This window comes from Rhinichthys klamathensis, unplaced genomic scaffold (genome assembly GCF_029890125.1).
Source record: "Rhinichthys klamathensis goyatoka isolate OS25496 unplaced genomic scaffold, OSU_Roscu_1.1 h1tg000111l_1, whole genome shotgun sequence".
NCBI lineage: Eukaryota > Metazoa > Chordata > Actinopteri > Cypriniformes > Leuciscidae > Rhinichthys > Rhinichthys klamathensis.
The window spans coordinates 9,891,134-9,918,712 of NW_026606649.1; the positions used below are offsets into that span (position 1 = coordinate 9,891,134).

Genomic DNA, 27,579 nt, shown 5'->3' on the forward strand with positions numbered 1-27,579 from the left:
GATTATTAAATCAAAAGTGAACAGTTGTATTTGTATTAACTAATGTTAACAAAGATGAATAAATAGGCTACTCTAACAAATGTATTGGTCAATGTTAATGTTACTGCAGTTAACACATTAACTAGCCTAATTTTAACAAATGAGACCTTATTATAAAGTGTTGCAATATTTTAAACTGCTGTGTGAACTCCGACAACAACATTGTCAATATGTGCTTAAACTTAATATTGACCTCACAATATGTATTCCTTTATTTAAAAGATGCAGTTCAGAGAAACCCTCCTGGCTAATGTTGCTGAAATGGAGATCAAGAGATCCATGAACTGGCAGCAGATCGAATGGCAGACACAAGATAAGTTTAAATCTATATTAAAAACACAACTCTTTAGCATAAACATAACAGACTTCCACATTTCCACATTTCTATAATTCACATCCGTTAAAGGTAGCTTACACCAAAAGGTAGCTTACACCAAAAGGTAGCTTACACCAAATGTACTTGTTACATCGTAAGAAGAATGGCATCTACGCTAAATGTTAGTCTCTCTGTCTCATTCTGACCCCAAGGTTAGGCTACTGTAGTCATCCGGATCTAGTCTGCATCCAGACCAGATGGTGGACCTGCACCCTAAGATGACCAGCCTGAATGCCAGACGAGAACTTCACAACTAGACACGACCTAGAAACAAACGCCTGTGAAGACCTCGTTGACACAACAGTCCTCGGCACAGTCATCGGATCAGATCCACGAGAAACAGACCAGTTCTCCACACAGACCCAACGGCCAGCTTCAACTCCCCTCTCACCGACGCCGGCGTGATCTTATGAAGGTAAAGGAGGAGAAAAACTGGAGAACATAGATGTGAATTTAAGAACTTGTACAATAAATAGTTGTACTTGAAAACATGTTGAATGTTGAGATTTTCACTCGCAGACAATAGTCACAAACCTGTATTCTGAATGTGAAGCTGCAGACAAGTAGTCACAAATGTGTAAAATGCCATTCACATAAATACAATGACAGACACAAACTTGTATTCGTTCATTCACATTCGCAGTACAACCTCAATTAGGCATTTGCAACATTTCAAATCTGCCATTGCTATTTCAAATCTTCACGCATTGACTTTGCTACTATTTTCACAATATATTAGATGCGTAACTACCTTGTGCATTTGCAAACTGAATGGCGGTGAGAGAAAGGCGGGGCAATTAAAAAAGTTGCAATGGCAGATTTGAGAAATTGCAAATGCCTAATACAGGGTTTTGACATTGGAGGTTTTCAATTTGGAGCTGTGAGTGTAAATTGTATTGTACAAGTACAAATATTTATTGTACAAGTTCTCAAATTCACATCTACTTGCTCTCCAGTTTTGCTACTCTTTTACCTTGGTGTAATCTTTTCCAATCTTCAAGCAAAAGGAGCTGAATGAAATACTTTGAATGATATCAATCCACAATCTGACTTGTGAAGCAGCCTGGAATCCTAACACACACCATGTTCGTTGTTTGGCCAGAGGAGAACTGGCCCCCCGACTGAGCCTGGTTTTTCTTTCTTCGTTTTGCCACTGTCGCCTCTGGCTTGCTTATTTGGGGACACTTATTCTTAATACTGTTCGGCCTGCGTTGACACCATTATATGAGAACTGAACTGAGTTGGACGATGACATCACTGTTTTCTGCAGAGCTGCTTAATAATGAAAATTGACTCTTTATAATTGATATACTTTATACAGTTATTTAACAGAACTGAATCAACACAGTTGAATTCAGCTGAACAATGACACTATTTTCTTTTTAGAGCAGCTTTACAGCCAAATTGAACTCTGTTTGCATCATTGATAATTTTCCTGTTTAACACTGTAAAGCTGTCATTACTATATATATTTAATATGCTATATATTTAATGGTGACTTGACATTTGCAAAAATGATAAAAATGATATTCGCAATAACACATCGTTTTACCGAATTAAGTAAACCTAATTTATTAAGTTATCTTTGTAAAGAAACCTCATAGCTTATCTGGCTCTCTGCCAGGGGCGGACTGGCCATCTGTGTGATCTGGAGAATCACAGAACGGCCGGTACTACAGGACGGCCGGCGGGCCGGCCCACCAGCCGCCACACACATCCCAAGTCTCCCGCATATTGATAGCGGCTCCCTGATGTCCGCAAATTAGTTAAAATCTCCCGGAATCTAGAGCGAGCAAGAGCGCGCATGCGTACCGCGTGCACGGCAGAGAGAGAGGGAGCGAGAGATTGCGTGTGTGTGCTAGTGTGCGCGTGTCCCTCACGAAGCGCATGTAAGGACCCAACCAATCAATTGTCAGTGCGGGCGGGCTTTTATCTCTACTACTCCCGAACCGAATTAATCAGTAATTACTTTGCAAGTTACTTGCTAGGGATGATGTTAGGAAGTGATATTCAGCTTGCTACATTTTTAATGATTACAGTAGTTAAAACAGCTAAACTTCAACATTTTAGCTGTAAAATGCCACATGCAGTTGCTAATATTAAGAAAAATGTTGTGTTTTTACTTTTAAAAATGTTGGTAATGTTACAGTTAATGCTTACAAACTTTGAAGATTTTGAATACAGAAGTTACATTTGTAATGGTGTATTTTCATTTAGATGTGGTATTATTATTTGTGCAGTAGCTAAGATTAATTACTGCATAAACTAATTAAGATTATTAAGTAATAAATTAATTTTAAGACAGCATGGAATAGATTGTATAATATGCTGTTAGCTATAATTTGGATGGTATAGTATCATGAGCCACAGTTAAAGTGACACTCATGGCAGGCGTTATTGTTGTTGTTGTCGAGTTTCCGCGCACCGATTGCTTTGGGCCGGGCCTAGTCAAAGTCCAGGGCCGTTTTTTAGTCCCAGTCCGTCCCTGCTCTCTGCTGTCTCAGACGACATCTTTTCCTATCGACCACCGTAACTTCTGTTGCAGTTCACAACCTCACCACTAGATGCCGCTAAATTACAGTGCAATTTTAAGTGTTAAAAAAAAAGAAGAAAAAAAAAGAAAAGTGGAACAGAGCTAGCCTGGGAAAACCCAGACAACTTCCGGCAAATTTAGATTTGCTCTGAAAGTTAGTCTGGCAAAGAGCTCATTCAAGCCCATTTCCAATCCGTCGAAATCGAGGCACCAATCAGAAACGTTGGGGCGGGCTTTACACGATGACGACAGCGCTGGGATTTTGAAGCAGATTTTGTAGCCTACATTACAAAGATGGATGCCGCCGTCGAACATCACTCATTCGAATCAGCTATCGCGTCTGTTTTAAGCGATTTGAACGTTTCCTTTTTGTTAAAAACCGAGCAAAGAACAACACTCGGAGATGTTTCTCCGCCGCTCTGCATACGTCATCTCCTTCATCGCTCTGATTGGTTTTAGGTCTATCCGTGATGTCCGTTGGTGACGCCCCTCTGGAAATGATTTGTCTATGACGCTTTGCCAGACCATAACACAGTTACAACTGAGAATGGTCTGGTTTTAACCAGGCTAGAACAGAGCAGCACCACATGCAAAGATGGCAGACACAGTCCTTCTCCCAGGGCAGTCTTCAAAGTTAGCTCAAAATGCATAACACAGCAAGATCCCAGGAGAAAGACAGAATATTCCATTCGAATGGAAGATGGAAATAAACAGCTTATGCTTGAAAAAACAGCTGGTCACATAATTGACTGACTGCTAATATTCAACATGCATTTTTAAAAAAAAAAATTATATTCAACATTCATGTTAGAGTGTGCTACATTTGCTGTCTGCTTAAGAATATATATAACAATATTTGGGCAAATTTTCAGAACAGGCATTCACAGTTCTGCCATTACTAAAGCTGTGAACAATGATGGAAAACATTTTACCACATGATTGAATTACAGCCTTCTTGAGAACTTACTTTCTCTTAAAACAGAGAGGTTGCCATCTTATCTTTTAGTAAAAATAAAAATTTCACTGACTTTGAATCACTTGATGGGTCCTGCTCCAGCAGAGCAACTGCCACTGAGATGAAAGGGAATTATAATAAGCTTTGTCTAGTTATGGCACATGGCAATTTCATTTGTCTGTCATTTTACAAAAGATAAAAATAATTCCCAAAAGCACGGGTTATTAAGTGGAATTCAGAAGTCACTGGCAGAGTACAATAAAAGCCCCACATGGCAATTTTATTTGTTTGTCATTTTACAAAAAAAAAAAAAAACTCTAAAGCACCGGTTATTAAATGGAATTCAGAAGTATTGGCAGAGTACAATACAAACCAGTGCCAAATTTACCAATGCCATAATTTAGCCCACCCTGGAGGAAGAAAAAACAAAATCCATTATAAAACCAACACTGCCATCTGTTGGATAAAAACTTCCATTTTATTAGATCAATAGAAAATAATTGAGCAACAGGTTAAAACTCATAGTTTACAGGAGGTCACACGAACAGACGTTTAAAAGGAGGGGAAAACAGACATCAGTTTTCAGAAGTCAAACATCCTGCAGTCACACATACTCCAAGCGCTCCCTTCCATTTTGAGAAGCCGGCAAATACCGTCCCCCACCAGACGGCCTTCCTTTCGGGCAAGAACTGCAGAGAAGGCCTCCACCAACCAGCATGAGAACCGCTGCCCCCCAGCAGATAAAGATGGCTGCTCCCAACTCCCTCTTCTGAGCTTGGGCCACTAGAGGATTGTAGAAGTCTCCAATGACCCTATGGGCAGTCCAACTAGATGGCACCAAAGCCAAGACTCCTGCAGTGACAAAGGCAGCCCCTCCTACTGCAGCAACCCGAGCCTTTGCGAAACCGTCTGCCAAGCAGTTAGTACATTTACCACCTGCAAAACTGGCAAATATGCCTACTAGACCAACAAGGGAAGCAATAATAAGGATAGCTCGAGAGGCTTGTAGGTCTTGAGGAAGAGCTAGCATGGAGTCGTACACTTTACACTGCATTTGACCAGTGCTCTGAACCACACAGTTCATCCATAGTCCCTCCCACATGATCTGCGCTGTCACAATGTTGTTTCCAATAAAAGCAGTCACACGCCATAGAGGAATCGCACACGATATGATGATGCCCAGCCAGCCAAGAATTCCTAGTGTGGTTCCAAGAAGCTGTAATCCAGTAGACATGTCTGCGAAAAGAGGGAGAAGCCAATAAACCAAAAAGGAAAGAGCACTGGAAGTAATGCAAGCAATGATAAAAAAAAAAAAAAAAAGAGACAGCAGGCAAATTATTACTAAATCAGTGGAGTATTAAAAGCCTTTATTCTTATTTTGGCTGGTCACATTTTTGCCCTGCTGGAAAAGAAAAAAAAAGCCTATGCTGGTTGACTGGCTTTATTGTCTTCCAGCATGGTTATAGCTGGTTAAGCAAGTTGTTTTAGAAGAATTTCAACCACTTTTCCTGGTCTTGATGGGGACCACTTAACCAACCAGATAAAACAGCTGAGCACCAGCTTGACCCGCTTTTAAAACAGCAAGACCTGCCAAGGATGGTTCTAGCTTTCTGATTTATTGAAAAGTTAAGCAAAATTTCTTAAATGTTACAGAGAGAAATTTCACCAGTCTGTAACAAATCTCCACGATAAACATCTCTTACCTGAGAACTTTCAATGATATTGATAAGCTTGCAACTTATAACACCCACACCAATCAAATCACAATGATTTTGACAAAATTCTGAAACAAGCACAAAATGCTTATGTGCAAGAAAACAATTATTTTAAAAGCCTTGATTCACGCCAACAACAACTTCCGTGTGCTCCTTTAAGTTATATTGCTCCAATAGCATGAATATGCTGTTGATTACTATCTATCAGTGATTGGCTGATTATCAATCAGTTTAATTACTGGTTTGTAGTTTAGCACGCTGTACTACTGATAACGCTGACTGTTCATTATTAAACTATTCAGTATTACAATTAATTATCAATTACTCACTTACTTACATTTCGCCCGATGATTTTACGCATCTTCATAAACCTTAAATAAAACGCCCATGATTGTTAAACATGTTGGTTTGGAGGCATTAAAGGCATGGGAGTGTGAGTGTTTGGAAAACTTAGTTAATTAGAGAGACGATTAAAGTGATTTTGACAACTTATTTGTTTTGGTGTGTTTATTACAAAACAGAAAAATATATAGGTTCTTGCCTAACCAATCAAATGTCCAGATTGAGGATACACTCGGACTACCGTTTGATCGAAGGGGTCGTCGTCCAATCACAAAGGAAACATTTAATGCTCAGTAGCAACTGACAGGGCATTCCACCAATCAAATGCTTCCGATGGGCTGTCTTTACACTCACGGTAACATTCGTGGTCTCTGTTGTACGCGCTGGTTTAGACAAGCAGTATGGCGGAAGAAGAGAGTGAATTGGAGTTAGACAGGTTTAAGAAAGAACTGGAGACTTTGTTAAAGACTAGAGCAAACGACGAACGCGGACTTCAGAGCAAGACGTACTGTGGAAGGTTTTGCGAGGTAAGATGACACTGAAATGGACGAAAGCATTTGCAAGCTTTTTTTAAAAAGCAAACAGAGATGTGCTAACCAGTGTTAGCAGCATGTCAGCAGATTCCCCTCCCCCAGTGTACAGCCACCGTGAGCCAACATTTACACAGTATTTTACCTCTATCTACAGGTGTTTTCAAAATACCGTAGGAGTAGATCTCAATAGAGCGATTCTTCATTTCCGATCACGATTTATGGAGGACGAACTGTCACTTTCTCTCAGTTAGCTCCATTAGCCTAAAGTGGCTAACGGTTAGCATTCCTAAGTTGCATTCCAAAACAAGCAGTCTGCAGAAGATTTAAGCGTCTGTACTCTTCGTAATATTTTATTAACCAGCGATTTCATGAAACCCTAAACGGGCAAACCTAGTCTGAGAAATCATTATGCACGACTGTAGGGTGTTAAATGATAGAATAACTCGATGCTGTCAGTGTTAGCAGTGGTTGATGTCCTAATAACCAGTCTCTGTAAAGGTTGGTTTTAAACCGCTGGTTTCTTCCCAACAGTTATCCAGCAGATTTTAATTTCGAATGAAATGGTTGCTAAATGAATGAATCTAGCCTTCTCTTTTAAAAAATAAACTTTGTATGCCGTTTTACGAAAGTTTGATTGATGTTTGATGTTTCGTAATTTGTATCGTGTCATGGACATGAATGGCAATGACTCCCATGATTATAAACAAACACTAGAAGTCACCTGACAGTAATGCTTTCTATTTTCAGAAGCACATAGTGATAGTAATATATTTAGTCATTCTACTCTTTCTGTTAAATGTCTCTCTTTTTTTCTTTTAGTTGGTGGTGGAGCAAACCGGGCGATGGCAAGTGCCTCTTCCCCAACTCCAGGTGTTGCGGAGTGCCCTGTGCTCTTTTGTCCAGGGTGTGGCATCCTTTCCTCCAGAGTGTGAGCATGTACGCTACACACTGAGTAGTCTGGTCCTGTGAGTCTGCACTTCTGCTTTTGCCATGAAATAGACAATTTGTATTTATTCTAAATGTTTTATCTTTTTATTTTATTAATTTATTAATCTTACTCTTTAAGTGAGTGAGTGAGCCCCTTTACACTATCCCTTTAAAAGGGTAGTTCACCCAAAAATGTCAATTCTGTCATTAATTACTCGCCATCATGTTGTTCCAAATCTGTAAGACCTTCGTTCATCTTTGGAACACAAATTAAGATATTTTTGATGAAATCTGAGAGCTCTCTAATCCCTCGATAGACAGCAATGCCATTACCACTTTCAAGGCCCAGAAGGGTAGTAAAGACATCTTTAAAATAGTCCATGTGACTACAGTGGTTCAACCTTAAGGTTATAAAGCGAAGAGAATACTTTTTGTGTGCAGAAAACCAAAAATAACGACTTTATTCTATTTATTCTCTTCTGTGTCAGTCTCTGACACTGTTCATTTGAGCACCATGACGCATGCATGGAGCCGGCCGATACTGATCCGACATTCTGATGCAAAACCCGGAAGCAATGCACTGTTTACACCATGAACAGCGCCAGAGACTGACACGGAAAAGAAGAAATTGTTGAATAAAGTTGTTATTTTTTGGGGTTTTTTTTAGCACACAACAAGTATTATCGTCACTTCATAACCTTAAGGTTGAACCACTGTAGTCACATGGACTATTTTAACAATGTCTTTACTACCTTTCTGGGTCTTGAAAGTGGTAATGGCATTGCTGTCTATATGGAGGGGTCAGAAAGCTCTCGTATTTAATCAAAAATATCTTAATTTGTGTTGTGAAGATGAACAAAGGTCTTACGGGTTTGGAACGACATGAGGGTGAGTAATTACTGACAGAATTCTCATTTTTGGGTGAACTATCCCTTTAACGGCGCACCCTCATGTTGTTCCAAAACTGTAAGACTTTCGTTCATCTTCGGAACACAAATGAAGATATTCTTAATAAAATATATCCAGTCAAAGTGGTAGTTGCATGGAGTCATAGACTGTCAATAGAGGGACAGAAATCGCTCAGATTTCATTAAAAATATCTTAATTTGTGTTCTGAAGATGAACGAAAACCTTACGGGTTTGGAATGACATGAGTGTGAGTAATTAATGACAGAATACATTTTTTTGGTGAACTAAACCTTTCATCGAAATTAACTTGCCCTCTCTCTTGCATCAACTTCCCTGATGACGTGTTTACCGGAGCAAGTGAGCGCCGAAAGCTTCTGATTCTTACACATTTTGTTCATTGTGATAATCATAAATACAATCGGCAGAAGTTAAAAGCTAAATGTAGGCAATAAACAAACTACACCACGGTCGCATGAGTTCAATGTCACCATCACTAAGCTACTCTTTCAGTCTTTATTTAAAAAAAAATTTCCATGAGAGTTTGAGTTGTAATAGTTTGCAAGAGCGTGATTATACAGGCAATGAGGCTGTGAAAGCGAACTAGTGATGGATGAGTTTACCTGTTCAGCTGATGGTGTGATTTAGCCGACCTTATTTCAAACATTTAGTCAAAAACTCATTAAAAAAAAGTGCTAAAATGCAAACTCGTTTCCGGGTTTTGGCCTACAGAAGTACGTCATCCCTGCACCAATCTATAACAAACGTCAAAAAGTCCCACCCTACATTTCTTCTTGTTCTAGAAGCAGTTTCACTTTTATATATGTCGCAATAGGAAAGAAAAGACTATCACAAAGTTCTTCCGTTTCATGCTGACTTTACAGGTGCTGTAAAACTTAATTAGAACAAATTAGTAAAACTAATTAGGAAAGTAGAACGTACGTCTGGTAAAACTGAGCACTTTTGTCGTCATTTGCTTACTTTCATGTTGTTCTAAACCTGTATGACTTTCTTACTTCTGTGGAACACAAAAAATATTTTGAAGAATGTTTGTACCCAAACAGTTTTGGTTTCTATTGACTTCCATAGTATGGACTTAAAAAAACACGTAACACAATAACTCTTATGTTCCTCAGAATTTGCGAATACTCACCAAGCCGGGCGATTTGACAATTTGTTTTGTATTTAACCAATTAGGCGTGAAAGTTCACTTTGTTTGTCCGTGTTCCACTCAGTCTTGGAGCGCCTTTCGTGGCTTAATGCAGTTTTGATAACTCTTGTTGTCTAGCATGTCCTGCAGTTTAGTAACAGTAGACTGTATTTTACTTGAATGTAGTAAAGCACTTTTAGCTGCGCATAGAAAAATGGTCTGATCGGCCTTTATAGAGACCATCCATCAAACTATATGAAGCTGTTATCGGACGATAACGATTGTCCACATCAAAAATTACAAACATAAAGATAACTATAAAATGAAAATTATATCGTCCACCGGAGTAATTCCAACTATATCGTTACTCTGTGCCGTTATCTAGCTGGTGTGGATTGTTATTCTTTAATATTGAGAGGCTCTGATAATATTTCTCCACCTCCTAATATAAAACTAATCCTGTCTGACGATATAAAAGTGGCTAACATGGTTACCGTATTGTTTATTGGTGCAACAGGTTGTAAAAGTGAATAATTACAGTCTACTCATTTTTTTTTTATTTGCAGGAGTATCTTTGAACTGCTGTTGTTCTTTGGAAAAGATGAATTCATCGAGCATCCTTTAAAAGATATTCTAGACTCATTCCAGGTAATCACATGACATCAATCCTATTATTCTTGGGGAGCATCATGTAGAATTCTGTTCTTTAACCTTTCAGTGGTTATCTTGTTGTGTCACTCGTATGTTTCCATTAATATTGTTTCATTTTTTTTCTTGTCTATTCTAGGACTGCTATGCGAGCCTGGTAAGACACCAGAATGTTTACCTTCTGCAGGTTAGGCATATTATTAAAGATGGAGGGCCTTGGGCAAACCCTGTACTTCAGGCCATTCTCAAGGATTCAGAGCTACCACAAGAAGATGGTCAGTCTATCGAGCTTTTGTTTAAAAACCGTGTATCTTGATCAAGTAATCTTTACCTTGGATTTTCTAAACTGTTAATGGAGTTGATTATTATAATTTTTAATTGCTGTTTTTGTTCGCAGTGGACAAGTATCTGAGTTCAGAAGTATCCATTTTCTTTGAGCTGCGTTTGCGATACCTGGTGGCATGTGAGAGGCTTCCGGAGGCCTTGGCACTGACAAGGAGATGCATCCGGCACTCTGTTGTAGGGAGGCATCTCTATTTCAAGCAAGCCTACCTCATCTGCCTTCGGAGAGCTTCTCTTTGTGAGCGCTTGTACAAGGAGGTGAGTGAGAAATTCTCTTGGTGTGAAACGGGCCTTATACACAGTCCACTTTTTTTTGGCAGTTTGCATACCTGAACAATAGCAAAGGTTCTCCGTTCCCTATTGTGGTTTATAGGACTTCTGACTTTTCTGGACTTTTTGGTGTTTCCTAGTTGTGCATTAAAGTCCTGCCTTGAAATGATTTGCCCTGTTTGGTTATGTATAAATAGAGCTTTTGGTAACACTTTCTATGAAGTCCATGCTTATAATGAATTACAGCTCCATTTATATTTAAGTATTACTATTTTCTAAATATACTTATAAGGACTCATTAAGACCTATACTGGATTATAAGAACAGTTATAGTTACATTTCGATATTTTTATAATTAAGTTAGGTCTGCAACAACTAATCGATAATAATCGATTATGAAAATCGTTGTCAACGAATGTCATTATCGATTAGTTGGTCTGCTTACGTCACGGGGAGCGTTTACTGGTGATTGGTTGAAACAGGCCAATCATGATGCTCTCTGTCTTACATGCGCTTCATGAGGCACACACGCAAGTTCTCTGCTGTGCGCGCGCGCTACATGGTTTGGAGCACAGTCTCTTCTGTCTCGCATGCGCGCTCTTGCTTGCTCGCTCTAAATTCCGGGAGTTTGAACTAATTTGCGAGCATCAGGGAGCCGCTATCGGGTGATTCCCGGAACTTCCGGGAGACTTGGGATGTCTGTATTTTGTCTCGAGCATCAGGTTGCGCAATCAGTTCGCTCGCAACATAAGTAATGGATTAAAATAGCGCTATCGCAGAAATAGGTTAAATTAAAACGGTGTTTACAAAGTGAAGCACTAAATATAAAGGCAGTTAATAACAGCAGCAGTAAAAGATTGTTTTTTAGTCACTGTACTCAGTGGGTTTCAGCGAATGCTTGTGCACTAATGCATCATTTTTCCTGTCCTTTTAATCAAGCCTGTTAGTTTGCTGCGTACCTCCATTCCGTTCTCTTTTTATAGCATTTGTCTACTATTAAGTTTTAATTGTTTTTCAAACGCGATCTACTGCGGCTCTACGTTCACACGCTTGTTTTCAGTCTTTCTATATTTATTTTATCAATTTATCCTTATAATTCAATTAATTTTAAATAAAAATTAAATTAATTATATATTTTAGATGTTTTTAGTTTATATCTTCACATCTGAACAACATGTCTGTTTAAATTTGTTTTAACAAAAATTGTGTATTTTAATTTTTAATAGCAATTTAAAAAAAAAATTATTTATGGTTGTCAACTTGCCATCAGCAATTTTCATTAAAAACAATGCAAATATTGATATTAGAAAAACTCAATGTGTGGCTTTTACACTTTTTAAATTACACTTTTACACATAAATACCCTGATTTAGGGTTTTATTTAGTTATAATAAGCAAAAAAATCAAATTGAATTGATCCAATTAATCAATTAATAAAAATCCGATTAATCGATTATCAAAATAATAGTTAGTTGTAGCCCTAAATTAAGTCATGGATTTGCTTTTTCAATGCGCATGCTCATAATCCATTATACACTGATTTATAAGTATTAATTAGTTAGTCGTATGGATCCATGAATGTATTTATAAAGATGCAACCTGCATTGCTATAATGTTATTATTTTATAGTTGTCAAATAAGTGAATATATTGTTATTAATAGCCATGTTGTGTTCTTATAAATACTTACTGTGAGTGATAATACAGTTACTAACCTCTATAACTGCATCATTGATGGATTTCAGTAAAGTGAAAACATAGGATGCAATTTTCCTCAAGCAAATGTTAAGAAATTATGAAGATGTGCTTATTATACATTTTAAGTTATTTACTTGTAAATGTAACTAATAAGCAATAATTCCTGTTATAAATAAAAATAATGGGGGAAAAAACACAGAAATCATTAATGCAAATAGTTTTTATTTTTTAATGTCACATACTAGCAAAATACTGCATCAATATTTTTGTAAGTATAATTACAACCTGCTATAAACAATACCATGCATATGGCTGAGATATACATAATTCATAACTAATTGGTACAGCAAACAAGTGTCTCTGGAACTATTTTATATTTGATAATTTATAAATTCGTGTATAATGGATTATGAGCATGTGCATTGAAAAAGCAAATGCATGACATCTAACAGGGCTCTAGAGTGCGACACAATTTTTTCTTAAGTCGCACCAGTGCACCTAACGTCCTCACGTCCACTGCCTCTCCACGAACGAAGCGTTTGTTCTCCTTTGATGGAACTCACACTCATGGTTGGATCATATCGTGGTCTAAACCAATCAGAGACAGAGATGGGGCGGGTCTTTGCCTCTGATTGGCTGTGGTCCAGATATTCCTGTAGGCCTACACTGCTTGTGCTCCGTGATTAAAATTGCGACCTGGGCACCAGAGAATCAGGCCTCGTTTACACTGTCAGTGAAATGTGACCCAATTCCGATTTTTTGCTCATATGTGACAGATCGGATGTGTTCTATGACCGTGTAAACAGGAATTCGGATTTGGATATTTGAGATCGGTTTCAGGCCTCGTACATATGTGGAAATAAATCAGATATGTGCCAATGCGACTGTCATGTAAACAGGCAGATCTGATTTTCTGAGGCATTAGGCTACGTGGCCGCGGTTTAATGACGAGAGCAACCCCGACGCGCATCTGCAAAGGGACGGATGGCCTGACGAAACGTTGTATCGTCGTAGGAGAGGAATGTGGACAAACGTTGACACAACATATCAAAGGTTGGCTTGCTCATCCTAAAATTTCGGACCCACTGCTCCTCGTTAAAGCCTGCCACGATCTCATGAAAGTGCGTCTATAGCACAAATTTTATTTATCGTGCCATTTACACCAAAAATAGTTTTTGCGTGCATGATACGCACTTTATGGCGTTTAATACGCACGTTTAGAGTGCGAATGATATGCACGCAAAAACTATTTTTTTGCATATAAATTGCACGAGAAATGAAATTTGTGCTATAGATACGCACTTTCATGAGATCGTGTTGTATGTTCCCATCAGTCCTGAGATCTCTCTTGCTGCGCGTTCGTCCATCTGTGCAAGAAGAACCCCCTTTAAACATGCGCGATGTTTCAGATCTATGTCAAGTGCAAACGCATGAATCGGATATGGGTCACAATTTAAAGCTCCAGTCCGTAACATTTTTGGGTTAAAAATTATCCAAAATAAATTTGAGCAAGTACATAACCAGCCAGTGTTCAAAACTCTCTGCTTGCCTTAGCTCGATTCAAAACGGTAAGCTTGTAATAATGTTTTTAATTGCAGTGGTACTGGTGGATTTCCGCGGGAGATTAGAGAATGTCTTTGCGTCATTACGTCACATCTGTACACATAAAGAAGGAGTCTCGGCTAGTAGGCTATATTGCGTGTGAGGATGTTGGAGGAGGAGATTTATAGCCTTTTCTCACAGCACTTGATATAATTAAACTTATTAATTTGATTGTGAATCCAGAAAGGTTCAAACGACAATCACCAGTGACAACTAGAGATTCACCCGTTGTAAAATGCAAAAGACTTTGGACTGAGAGTTTGGGAAAAGAGACTGCAACCGGGCCAATGCGAAAACGAGGATAAATATCTGAAGGTCAAGGTCACTCTCCCTGGTCAATGCTCCGACAACAGCCCAGACATGGAGCTACTTCAGCCATCAGTTCAGGGAAGCACTTTTAAACAGTAGCACTTTCTATTTCTATTTTGAAATGTTTTGTTTTGCTTAAAATGTTTTAGTTTGGCAGCTCAGTGAAGCACTTAAAAAAATAAGATTTTTTTTTTATATACCGTATAATTGTGCTTAAAAAAAAAAAAAGTATTTACCTACACCTTATTCTTGTTTAAAACCATTTACATATGGTGATAATAATGATCTTTACTTTGTCATAAAACATAATCGCTCCTGGTAGCAGGTGCATAAGGGCTAGCTAGCATGTTAGCTTAGCACAGCATAAAAACAACAATTTCTGGAAAAATTTTTTGCTTTATAACGACAGTCGAGAGTTTAAAATGAGATTCTGTGATCCCATGTGGCTTCTTACAGAATGAGGCAGAAATTGTAGTATTTTATAGTTTTCTGTACTGTGATAAAGAGTGTTGCTTTATAAATATACTTTATTCCTATGAAAATACCTGAGATGGCTTGAAAAACACAGATAAACCATATATCGTCACAATCGTGTGTTTATTGTCTTCAGGTTTTATCGGTCAAACCATCTCTATATGCATGTTTGTCAGCTGCAGTGATCTCTGGATGCCTTTGAAAGGGTTTTCCTGGAACGTCTATGACTTTATGGTCTGGTTTCATAGACAGGGTTTAAATTAAACCAGGATTAGGCCATAGTTAAATTAGGACATTTAATTCGCTTTTATAAAATGTGTTTGGTGAAGCTGAATCAAGTTAAACAATGACAAAACCGCATTCATTATGGTTTGTCGCTATGGTGCCATGGGAGGTTATTAGTTTACATTGCATTTGCATGGCTGGGTCAGTCTGTATCTTTGCAAATAGTAAATTACATTGCTAACTGTATGCTAGTAAACTAATTGCTATGTGCCATTAATACTTTTTTCATACGTTTCAAAATGTGTGCTTAGGTTAGGTGAAGTTTGCAGCCATGTTGCTGTGGAACAGTGTGTAAAGCCGCGTTTCCACCGCAGGAACTTTCCCCAGGAACTAGGGACTTTGGGGTGGTACTCCGTGTGTTTACACCGCAGGAACCAGGGTCTAAATGAAGTTCCGGGTAAATATTTCCCCCTCCGATAGTCCCTGTTCGTGAGGTAGTTCTTTTTCAAAGTTCAGGAACTTTCAGCGGTGGGACTTGGGCGCTGAACATGCTGATTGGTTGAGTTCATGCCGCATTTTGATTGGTTGACTTGATTGATTGACATGCAGCATTTTATTTCAACCACCATCTGTTGTGTTGCGTGCAGTAACAGTTGTCTGCTTTTCGAATCAACAATGGAGTATAAAAAAATACCACCGATGATGAGGTTCAGGCTATATTAAGCTTAAATTCAGAGGATGACATCCAGCGGGAACTGTAAAGTCACAGACGTCACAGAACTATTCGCCTAATCTTCACAGTACTTTAGATCGTGGTGGAAACGCAGACAGCAACAGGTCTGGGGGGAAAAAAGTTCCTGGGACAAATTGTTCCTGGTAATTTCGGTGGAAACGCGGCTTAAGAGAGGGTTTGAATGTGGAACATCTGAGCCCTGTGTGTGGTCACTAATAAACAAGGTGCATGCAATTCAATGCTGGGTATCATGTCTTTTCTAATGCATAAACCTGTATTACTAATGTTAGATTTTTAAAGTAGATAGATACTTGCAGATTAGTAAATATACAAAGCAACTTTGCTCTTTGTCTGGCTGGCTTTGAAATGTCGATGTCTTCCACTAGTTTTGGACCAATCTAAAACAGTTTAGAATAGAACATACAAAATATACTTTTTAGGTCCTTGAAGGGGAACATTTGTAGAAACCTGATAAATGACAACATACTAATTATGCTCCTATATGGTTTTAAAGTATACAGTCACATACAGATATGCAACACAACACACACATACTCCGCTAACAACCGAGACATAAACTGACGTAACGCGTGGAATGTCCTGCAAGGATGATCGGCTGAATCCTGTCTCCCTGTAGCACTGTCTTTGGCGTCTTACGTCACGGACATTGCAGTTTATTGCTCTGGCAACAGTCCTCATGCAGCAGGACTATGTTCATGCAGGTGATCAGGGACCCTGAGTCAGCAGAAAGGTCTCTTTAGTGTCCTAAGCTGTGCAATAATTGTGTGGTTAATTGAACAAGCATGAAAATCTTTATTTTAAACCCTTTTTGTAGTCTGGATTTATGGGGTCATCTGATGGCTTTCCTAAAGACAAAAGTAGAAAAACAATTATTATTTAACTTAATCTGGTTAATGTACAATCTTTATAAATACTACTGTCGTTGTTTAATGCATCAGTGCATTTTGGAATTAACATTAGCCAAGCTTATAACTTTTATCACTTGTAAAGAAATCCTGTTAGCCATTGTTGCACAATACATTTACTGTAACGTGATACTAATTGCATGTGTCATCTGACTAAATAGCTAACTAATGTGAACTGCTTCTTTCCTAATTATAGCCCAAAGAAAATTTAAAAAGGAAACAGAAATAAAAACTTGGCCTTTTTTCACTACACTCGTATCAAAACGCAAGGTAAATAGCTACATATGTAAGCAATGATGGAGCCACAATGCTAGCTCAAATTATGCTGCATCATACTTAAACAGTTAACGTAAAGAAATATAAATAATTCAATGGAAAATGTAATTTACTTACCAATCAAACAATTACTTGACATTCAGGCTATGTTTACACGGAAACGATCTGAAGAGAAAACGCAAAAGTGGCGTTGCGTTATCACTTTTTATTCTGCGTTTAGACGAGCGTTATGGTTGGGAAATCCGCGTGCATATGGTAACGCAAAAGTGTGTGAAATTTGATGTAGTATGCACTCCAGGCGGCTAGGTGGCAATGTGAAGCACTGCCACAACAACACCGATATCTTAGAATATTTTGTACAACTGCTGAAAAGACTCTTGTATGTTTTTCAGAGCTGCTAGTGCAACTTGAAGGTCCGACGTATGGAAATAATCATACATGGTGGTTGTTATTTTCCTGTTCTGGCGTACGCGACGAGAGCCACCGTGAGCAGATTTGCGTTTTTTACCGTTTAGACGGGAACATTGCAACAACGGGTGGAGCGTTTTTAAGATTTCCACTGTGGAGGGCGGTTTCACTTTTTTGCGTTTTTAAGTCCCCAAAACGCCGTTGCCGTGTAAACGAAAGGCACATCCGATAAAATATTTTTTACGTTTTCACCCGGAATCGTTCTCGTCAGGGTTCCTACGCAGTTTGGAAAAGTATGGAATTTGATTTGAGTAATTTCCAGGTCTGGAAAAGTATGGAAAACAGAAAGCAGAGTATGGAAAAATATTTGCATTTCCAGTCTATTGACCCTATTTAGTTTTCTATAATAATAAATTAAGAATTTAATGAAAACAAATTTATCATACAAGAAGTGTGTTTTCAAGGCAGCTATTTAGTCATTGTCATAAATGACTGAATGAATTCAAGGTGCACTTTTTCATCATGCAAAAATGCAGGTTATAAGCCAGTTATTTATATATTTTTCTGTAGTATGTCAGCTTACATTTCCAAACATTTATTTTGCCATTAATGGTAATAATCCAGTGAGATTTTTTTGTTTGCACAAGGAGTGACAAGAGCCGGTATGATCTGATCTCTCCATAATCGAGTCTGTCTGTGATTATATGAAGAAACAGAAGAAACTGAGACTAAATCCAGAAGAACTGCAGCAATGTCTCCAAGATGCTTGAAACCTTCCTGCAAACTTACAGTACTGTGAGACGTTTTAGGCACTTGTGTAAAAATGCTGTAAAGTGAGGATGCTTTCCAAAATAATGTCATAAATAGATTTTATTTATCAATTAGCTTCTATAAACTGAATCAAATCAATATTTGGTGTGACCATCCTTTGCGTTTAAAACAGCTGTTGTCCTGGTACACTTGCATATAGCTTTTCAGGAAGATTTCTTCAAGAGTCTTGGAGACGTTGCCACAGTTCTTCTGGATTTAGTAGTTTTTTTCTGTTTCTTCATGTAATCGCAGATGGACTCGATGAAGGTGAGATCAGATCTACGTGTGGAGCACTAGCTGTTGTCAGACTCCTTATATAAAAAGCTCACTGGATTATTACAATGGCAAAATAATGTTTGGAAATGCAAACTAAAATTTCCTACTGACACTGCAGCAAAATATATAAATAACTGTTTTAAAACCATTTTTTTTTGGTGAAAATACTAATTTTGCTTTGGAGATCTCCTACAACAATTGCTTTCATTTTCTCATAATATACATTGTACATCACCACATTTTTCAATGATTCTCAAACGAATTGTCCGAACGCGAGCGATCATAGTAAAGTTAGTTTTAGGTTCGATATTTCGCCAGACATTTGGTTTCCCTTGCCACTGTTCTATAGGGTCGGCAGTCTTACAAAGATATCAATAGCAGGTATAGTTTTAACATTATGTAACCATTGTATATCGACATTAAATATTCGTTCAAAATCACCTATGTGCATTAATGCTGCATATTTATACCTGAGAATGCTTTGATGCGTTTCCACAACGCATGAGGCCTAAAGGCCCATTCACACCAAGCACGATAACTATAAAGATAACGATAAAGATATAATTCTAAAAATCGTTCTCCATATTAAAGAATAAGAGTTCACACCACAACTATAACGATAAAGATATGAGGAACGATATCGTTGGGATCACTTTCAGAACGATTTTTTTTTCCAGCTGTCGAACGATAAAACACTGACAGCCAATCAGAATCCATTCTAATTTAAAGGTCTACTTTGAAACCGCAGCGCGGGCGCGTCCGTGCTTAGAATAAAAAGACCGTTATCAGTCGTTGGTGTGGACGCATATACAGTTATCTTTATCGTTATCTTTATAGTTATCGTGCTTGGTGTGAACGGGCCTTAAGGGAACGTCTGCCAATTCCACCAACTGCGTTAAACGTAGCCTATAATTTGTATTATTTAAAATTACTTTTCGAATTCCAAAGCTTGTAGAAGGTTCCTATTGGCAATACTAACCTGGTAGCCTTGAGTAAATTAACTTATCTAAGAAAATGATTATTAAAACATATAAATATCAGTTGAGCCTATGTTTACTTTCTTCACTGACACAGATGAAAATGAAAAAACTATCAGTCAAAGTTCAGGGGGTTTAGGTAGAAATAGGGCAGGATAAGGAGACTGAGAGAAAAAGAAAGATGAAGATGAGGAGAGAGCAGGTATTGACAAATAATCTAATGCCCGCACTGACATGGTTTTAAAGCTATTTGTTATCCATTGTTTTGGCCTTCAAAAGTCTTAAATTGCACAAATGTAGGTCAGAGAAATCAAAATTTTCTCGGGGGAGCATACCCCCCAACCCCCCTAACTACCTAACATCTAAATGCACATGTCTGTGTGGGTGGGGCTGTGAGGGGGGTGGCTACAGTGCCAGGGCTAAATTTTTGTCCCAGTGTTCAGCAATTTTAACATATAGTATAGTCATCATATCAGTGTTGATGGACCAAAATAAAACCATTAAAATATCAAGTCAATAAGTGTGATACTTGGTGCCACAGTGACACTCTTGTCCCAAAAAGTATTGCTATACCACGATACTCAATATGTTGTCCCACGGTGAGTCATTTTTCCCTGTTGCACCTACGCAAAATTTGAGGGTTCCCCCACCTGGCACCTGCCAAATCCCACTTTAACCACTGGTTGTAGGCATTCGGCAAATGTGTTACCCAGTGACGTGTAGCCCTCACGGAAGATTCAAATTCCTGACTACTTGTTTAGGCGGGTCAGAGTCGATTCTTTCTTTTTTAGAAACATTAACTTTATTTTACGTGTGCTCTTTTGTCTTCGTAACTTTGCAGTAAGCTGCATTACACATTGCATGAAAGGGAATATCCGAAAAAGCATAATAGGGGCACTTTAAATACGGTCTGAAAATCTACAGAAGAGGTTTGGAAATTTGAGTCTGGAAAAGTATGGAATTTTGAAATGGAAAATGTGTAGGAACCCTGTCTCGTGTAAACGGGGCCTCAGAATGTGTGCTGAATAACCTAGAGTTGCTAGTTGGTATCCAGCCTTCTCGCTTCACTGCTGCAATCCAGGCATCACATCGTTTTTTCATTTTCTAAAGTAACTTAGTTGCAGGCCTGAGGATGCATCCAACCACTGAGCAACATGGATGTAATTTTAATTTTGACATTTTTAATTGCTGGATAAAATTATCGCAATCCGACTGTTCATTAAGCGCCTTACACCGATGTTTTGAATGCGCTTGACAGCTAACCAGAAATGTCCAAGGGCCAAAGACGTCACTTCCTTAAAATAACGAATAGCTGTTGAAATGGTCTATGGGAACTGGAGCTTCTAACGGTAGCTGCAGTGACTTTATCAATCAGCTCTTTTATTTATAAAGGTGGGACGTATTCCGCCATATATGCACGGTGCACTTTCTCCCACTCATTACTGAACTGTCTGTGTATATACCTGTATCTCTATAGTCTTTCGTATAATTTTTTTTGTATGCTTCTAAGAGGGCCAGTGTGAAGTTGGCCAATAAACTGGCACAGCAAAAAAAAAAAAATTATACATAAAGTATAGGGCATGCAGTTGTATCATGCTAATTACATATTTTTACTGTAAATCAATGCAATATCACAGGAAATACGTTTTTTTGTGGTCTGTTCAGGTGTAGGAAGGTAGTGTGTTGTTTGTATATAAACAAAGCTGAAGCTATAAATATAGTGACAAGAAAGATTTCCAAATATATGTGATGTTTTTTCTGACATAATGGAAGATCACCATATTTCATGAGCAATGTCAAAAATTACATTCTTGTTTTCTTTTCTAAAGATGGCAGATATCGATGGGAAGGATGCTGTAGAGATACTCTGCATGATGGAGAATGAAGAGAAAGCTGAGACTGTTTTGATGCTGAGTAAAGGCTTCCTATCTCAGAAGCTCCAGATTGGAGACATGTACTACCTTTGGTGGGTCTCAATAGCTCTATAAACATTTAGAAGGGGAATTGTTTTCAGTGTATTGCCCCTCTTTTTAGCATTTTATATTTTTTACACAGTTATTGCAACAACCTGAACAGAAGGTAGTGTTGAGGTTGCAGAAAATTACATTCTCCTGTTTTTTTCCTTTTTTTCCATAAAGGGATTTGGTCTTCATATGGAGCAGACTCTACTTGCGGTTGAACCTTTCTAAACAGAACTTCCTAGAGGAATGCAAAGTAATGATATTGTCAGTCACCAACATAAAAGCGATTTTCCCATTTATGAAGGTGATTTTGGCAGAGGTAAGATATTATTTTATCATTCATTTATTGTATTAAACTTGTAATTGTAGACATAGACAAACATCTAAGCAAACACACCATATGTCAATATTTATGGAATGGTCTTTTTATAATGGCAATAAAATATTTATTTTTCAGCTTGGAAAAGATGGCCTGGGGATTTGTGTGGAGCTTTGTGCACGAGCCTTGCAGACTGACCTTAAGAATGATCCAGTCACCAAGTCCCTCATCTACAAAACCATTGCATACCTACTTCCTAATGACCTTGAGGTCTGTAGGGCTTGTGCGCTGCTAGTTTTCTTCCAAGAGAGAACTGTTGAGTCATACAAGAATGTGTTCCTCCTATATACTCACCCTGATCAAGAGTACCATGCATACACCAGTCTTGTGGGTAACAGTGTACGCTTTGAGGTTCTCCAGATCCTGAAAAAAGACCTGTACTTTGACCCTGAGTTCTGGAGCATTATCAATATCGAGACAAACTGTCTGAAGCTAATGAGTGATAAGGTCGGTAAAGCAGCCTTATGTGAAATCATGCAAAAGGACAAGTGGATTCCAAGTTACTGTATGAAAGGATATTGTCAGTGTCACGCAGACAACACAGACAGGACTATTAATAAAGCAGAGAAACATACAAACCGAAATGACCAGGAAGCAGAGTCATTGAAAACATGGGTTAATTCTGCCTCAGAGGAAGCATCCTCCAAACCTCCAGGCAAAAGGCGGGGGAGGAAGCCAGGGACACATCTTGTTAAAGATTCAGAGGCCTCTCCAGTTCGACGTTCATTTAGGCAATTGGACCTGGCAAAGAATCACACCAGGCAACTTAATAGCAGGCGTCAGAGACTACTTTCCCGACAGACAGAGATGAACACTCTGAAACGCAAGGGCAGGAAACCACAATGGCTTTTGGACCAGTTAGCTGCCCAAGCAGAAAACGGTGAACCTCGACAGGCCAAGAAACCAGGAAGGAAACCAAAGCGGTCAAATATTTTGACGGAGATTTCACTTGAGACAGCAATCAGTGAAGTCACAATGAAATTTTCATATCCTGATAATGAAGTTGACCTCTCTTCTGATGTTCAGGCCTCACTGTTTTCCACAGAGACCCCTAATATCTCTGAAAGCAGTACTAACAAAATTCAAGAGATTTTGAAATGGCCTGACAGTAATGCGTCTCTTATTGAGTTACTATCAGCAGAATCTACTCCATGTAGCAAAAAAGACTTCAAGGTGCGGGAGGAGATTGTTTTCTGGGAACAAGGCCTTTCTATGGTTCGAAAATTCCACACATATTCAAGACAAGCTGAATTGGAAGGAATATCAGTTGACCGTTTACACCGAGATAAAGAATTTAATCTGGACCATAATGAATCCAAACAAGAACCACAGTCTGCTGAGCAACAGTTTGAACCAACAGAGAGCCTGGGAGCTGCAACACAGGATAAAAATGTAGTGGAACGCATGGCTACACCAATCCCAGCTGTAAATGTGGAAACATCCACTCCAGTTGAAGCTATTCTTGAGCCAGTTAAAGAATTAATTGAAGATCCAAAAGTAAATAGTGAGTTATCAATTCCCCAAGATGCAGACACTAAATATCCAGACTATGGTCCTTACAGTCCTATTAGTCCTGCAGAAAATATTAATGTTGATCTTTTATCAGAAGTGACAACTGACACCAGAGCCGACACCATTCCTGTACCTCATAGTACGCCAGCAAACATGACGGTTCTTCATGAGCATGCTCCTCCAGTTCTTACTAAAGAGACAATGCTCCCTGATGAAACAGTGGCTACTTTTAGTGAAACTGAGATTGACACTCTTGACACTAAAATTGTGCCTGAGAGGATGGAGGTGCCAGTGGTGCCATCAAGACCTGAGGAGACATCACCAGATATGCATGCAGCTGTTGATGGTATAGTCTCTGACCATATCCCCGCAAGTGATGCAAGTTGCCAGCTTTCAGTTACCTGCAGCCTTTGCAATAAAGAAACCAAAAACCCACACATTCTACGGCATGCACTGTGGCATCACCGAATTGACAGAAAGTGCATGTTCTGTCACAAACGTTACACTCATGGGCGCAGCCCATCAATCCATTTTAAAGTGCACATTCAGGAACTGAAAAAGTCTAATGGGCTTTTTACTGAAACTGTTTGTGAGAATACCACAGAGGCCGCCTCACAATGTGTCGAGAAGAGACTGTTTAAACGTGTGAAGAATAAGTTTAGAAACCTCAAAATGAGGTTAAACTGCAGTTTGAACATCACAGATTTGCACAAGGAAGGGCAAAGCACAGAGCCTAAGGTTAGATTGCGGACAAGGTTGGTCAAGAATTCAGATCCCCCAAGTACATCGGATGAACAAAAGGAGAAGGCTTGCAAGATGAAGACAAAATGTCTAAGGAGGGTTTTAGCTAAGAGATCTCAGCCCACAGATGAGAACAAAAAGTTTTTCAATATGAAACTAGCAAGGAAGAGACCAAAGGCTATGCACGCACAAACTCCAGAGGACAAACAGTTGGATTCCAATGGGAATTCAGCTCATAGGGTAAATGGAGTGATCAGAAAGAAAAGGAAAGTTAAGAGTGTGCCTGAGACAAATACCTCAAATGAAAATAATCAGACATCATTACCACAAGATAACAAAGAGAAAATTGAGACATTACCACAGGACAACAAAGAGAAAATTGAGACATTACCACAGGACAACAAAGAGAAAATTGAAAATCCAGAATGTGCAGAAAGTCAGAAAGACAATGTCAAGACTGAATCTAAGAATGTAGGACTAAGAAAAGACAAGAGCAAATCAAAAATTAAAAGAAAAGATGAAATTGTGAACTCTAGGCTAAAAAAGAAGAAGATTACTCCTGGAGACCAAAAAGAGGATGGAGAAGCTATAAAAAGGAGGAAGATGACAAATAGTCCAGAAGACAGTTCTGAGAACCAGGAACCCATAGACAATAATACAGAATTTAAGGAAATTAATGTGGTGGGGTATAAAAATGGGACTCAGACAAAGTCCAAACAGCCTTCCACGCCATTCCAGGGAAAAAGAACTGGTGCATCTACGCATGTTAGATGCCCTGTTGAGATTTGTACATTTAGTGCCAAGTCAATCCTTGTCCTTTCACATGTGCTGTCACACCACCATGGCGACAAGAAAGCGCTTCTGTTCTTTTTCAATTTTGGAAAGGAAAAATGTCTTTTCTGTTGCAGAAAGATATATAATCCCCAGCATTTTTTTGACCATGTGATATGCCACAGAGGTGAGCTGAAGTTCCCATGCTACCATTACGGCTGCAAGGAAAGGTACCAAACACGTACAGAACTGAGCGAGCACATTCTAGTCCATCATCCATTGAGAGCGATGTGCTGCTTTCCTGGTTGCTCAATGCAAGCTGAGACTATTTTGCTCCTTTATAAGCATGAAAAAACACATTATCGGCTTGATGCAAATTTGGAAATAAATGCATTCCCCAAAGATTCTGAACCAACAGGGCATGGATCCCTTCAAATTCTGGAAGGTAGTATGGAGGCAGTAGCAAATTCTTCAGTCAGTCAACCGATTCAGGGTGCAGCCAAGTGGAAGGGCCCTACATCTGCAAATCAAGATGATGATGGAAAGCCCTTGGTCCTCAATAAAAGTTCTGTTAGCTACAGTAGCAAGAACCCTAGCCTTGTTAATGGGAATAGTGAGAGTAACAAAGAAGTTTCTGCCAAAACTTCAGATCCAGTCATTAAAGAGCAGGAACCACTCGTTTCAGGAAAACCTGCAAATAAACAATTCATTCGACCCCTTCCCTCAGCTTATCTAGATGAGTCGTACATTAGCATGCCAAAACGCTGGAAGGAACCCCAGGTGGGCTCAAAGTTATTGGGCTCAGTGTCAAAGCCAGTAAAACTTCCTACCAGGCAACGTTGCTCTCGATGTTTTGAATCTTTCAACAGTGAGGAAGAGCTGCAAACACACAAGGACAAATGCACATCCCTCTTTGGTTTTGATTCGGATGATGAGAGTAAGTACCTTTTTGTTATTGATTTTAAGGTTATTTTAATTTTTGCAGTTTGTTAAATATTTTATTTTTGTCGTCATAGGTGCTACATGAAGAGAAGCAGGTCTTTCTACTGGGAAAACTGATAAATGCTGCTGTAGGCAATCAGCGTTCCTACATGTGTGCTTAACATCTTCGTCACCATCTCAAAACTGAACTATATTGAGATCCACATGGGAAACGAGTTATGCCTCCTTGTAGTCTTGTATGACCGATCAGCTGCTTTATTTTAGAGCATAGGTCTGTTATCTCTTGTTAAAAGTTCTGATGTTGAAAATCGTTTATTTTTATTTTTTAACTTAATCGCCAACTGCTTAGTAAAATAGTAAGTTTGTCTTTCTATAAAATGCACAGCAGATGCTTTTCAATACTTGTCATCACTTTCTGTCAAAAAGCTTCGTCTGTTCTCTCATTTTTGCTTTTTTTTTTTTTTTTCAATTCCTGGTAATGAGAGGCCACCAAGGACCATAAACACTACAAGAGGATTTGGTCAGTCTTTCTATTCAGGCTATATACCTGCTCTAGAAAGCACAAAATGCTGTGATCAGTCTGGCGTTTAATGGAAGGTTTAACTTTACTGTTTTGTGACAGGTGTCTACCAGTGTTACATGGTGCTTTATGAGCAGAAGTACTGGATAGAAATTCATAGGCCACTCAAAGTATGGCAAGCACACTTTAAACATTTTCTTTTCTTTTTTTTTAACCTTGATATGTGAACCATTGTAAATTGTCATTGATTGCATATTTTGCAAATGTCATTAAGTTGCTTCTGTTTAAGTCAGGGGTCACTTGAGAAGAATTAAAGACACAAGTCTTTAAATGATGGACTGACTTGGGATCAGTTGGGATCAGAAGAACTGTTGGCTTATAACAGCAGGCTGGTGCTGCTGGGAAGGCCTAGTCTTTACAACTGCAGATATTCCTGTTAATGGAGGAGTGTACATGTGCCACAAAGCCTCAGCGAACATTGTCATGACATATTCTAAAGGACTTCTCTTTAAACAAAAAAAAATCTTAAGGGGAGGACTAATTTGTCTCAAATAGAGGCACGTTTAAAGCTGTTCCATTTATGAGCAGTAACAGTCTTATTTATTATGTTTTTGTTTTGTATCTTCTGTAAATGTTTGAAGAGTTTAAATTGTATATGATTGGATTGGGTGACTGGTTTTATATATTGAGAGCTTTTTTGTCCTTAATAAACACATTTTAGGGGGATTTGAGTTTGTTGGTTTATTGTAAACAAACAGACATGGATTCTTTGGATATCGTTGGCATGCCCAGACGGGGAAAAAATTCAGATATTACTTTTCTTGGTCTCGCAGACAGAATGGTGCCACCATAATGTTTTAATTTATATTAACCGTTTATGTAATGTGACAATTTTCATTTCATTTTTAATTACCTACTGTTTGCTACGTCTCCGTCCACGGGAGGCACTGTTCACATTTTAGATTACGTTACTCTTAGGCAAGTACAGTGTTGCCAAGTCAACTATTCACAGACTGACATTTTTCGGCCACTTCGATCGACGCAGTATCATAAGGGTCTCGGTGTAAAGATTATAAGTTGTCCTAGTACACACATATGTTGAAAGCTTACAAAGAAAGTTTTAATTTAATTATTTTTTCATAGTTTACATCATATCATAAATTCTTTTTAAAACACTTGGCAACCCCGACCCTAGACGAGCTTGTGGCTGCAGCCATAGCAGCCAAATTCAGCTTGGTCAACAAAGCGGACTGCTAGCAAGCTAACAGTTATCCCGTTACATCTTTTTGCAGAACAAAACAAAA

The 27,579-nt window shown here is 38.6% G+C and overlaps 2 protein-coding genes across 2 annotated transcripts; one reads left to right on the top strand and one right to left on the bottom strand.

Annotated features, from left to right (window-relative positions):
- Positions 1–4,362: 4,362 nt before the first annotated feature.
- Positions 4,363–5,140, bottom strand: cldng (claudin g). Its single transcript, XM_056254425.1, has one exon. It carries the CDS (start codon positions 5,135–5,137, stop codon positions 4,508–4,510), a length of 630 nt encoding a protein of 209 aa, XP_056110400.1. The 5' UTR covers positions 5,138–5,140; the 3' UTR covers positions 4,363–4,507.
- A 1,195-nt stretch (positions 5,141–6,335) lies between these two features.
- On the top strand, positions 6,336–26,076 carry znf654 (zinc finger protein 654). The gene is made up of 9 exons (XM_056254427.1): positions 6,336–6,487; positions 7,313–7,458; positions 10,043–10,124; positions 10,264–10,399; positions 10,522–10,724; positions 21,279–21,415; positions 21,588–21,729; positions 21,868–25,750; positions 25,830–26,076. The coding sequence occupies exons 1-9, from the start codon at positions 6,362–6,364 to the stop codon at positions 25,838–25,840; spliced, it is 4,866 nt and encodes a 1,621-aa protein (XP_056110402.1). The 5' UTR covers positions 6,336–6,361; the 3' UTR covers positions 25,841–26,076.
- The last annotated feature ends 1,503 nt before the right edge of the window (positions 26,077–27,579 follow it).

Bases quoted from the DNA above. Each gene is read 5' to 3' on its own strand.
- cldng (XM_056254425.1), bottom strand. From the start codon at position 5,137: ATGTCTACTGGATTACAGCTTCTTGGAACCACACTAGGAATTCTTGGC.
- znf654 (XM_056254427.1), top strand. From the start codon at position 6,362: ATGGCGGAAGAAGAGAGTGAATTGGAGTTAGACAGGTTTAAGAAAGAA. The intron at 21,416-21,587 runs GTGGGTCTCAAT...TTTTCCATAAAG, and splicing joins GGAGACATGTACTACCTTTG to GGATTTGGTCTTCATATGGA. The intron at 21,730-21,867 runs GTAAGATATTAT...TTTATTTTTCAG, and splicing joins TGAAGGTGATTTTGGCAGAG to CTTGGAAAAGATGGCCTGGG.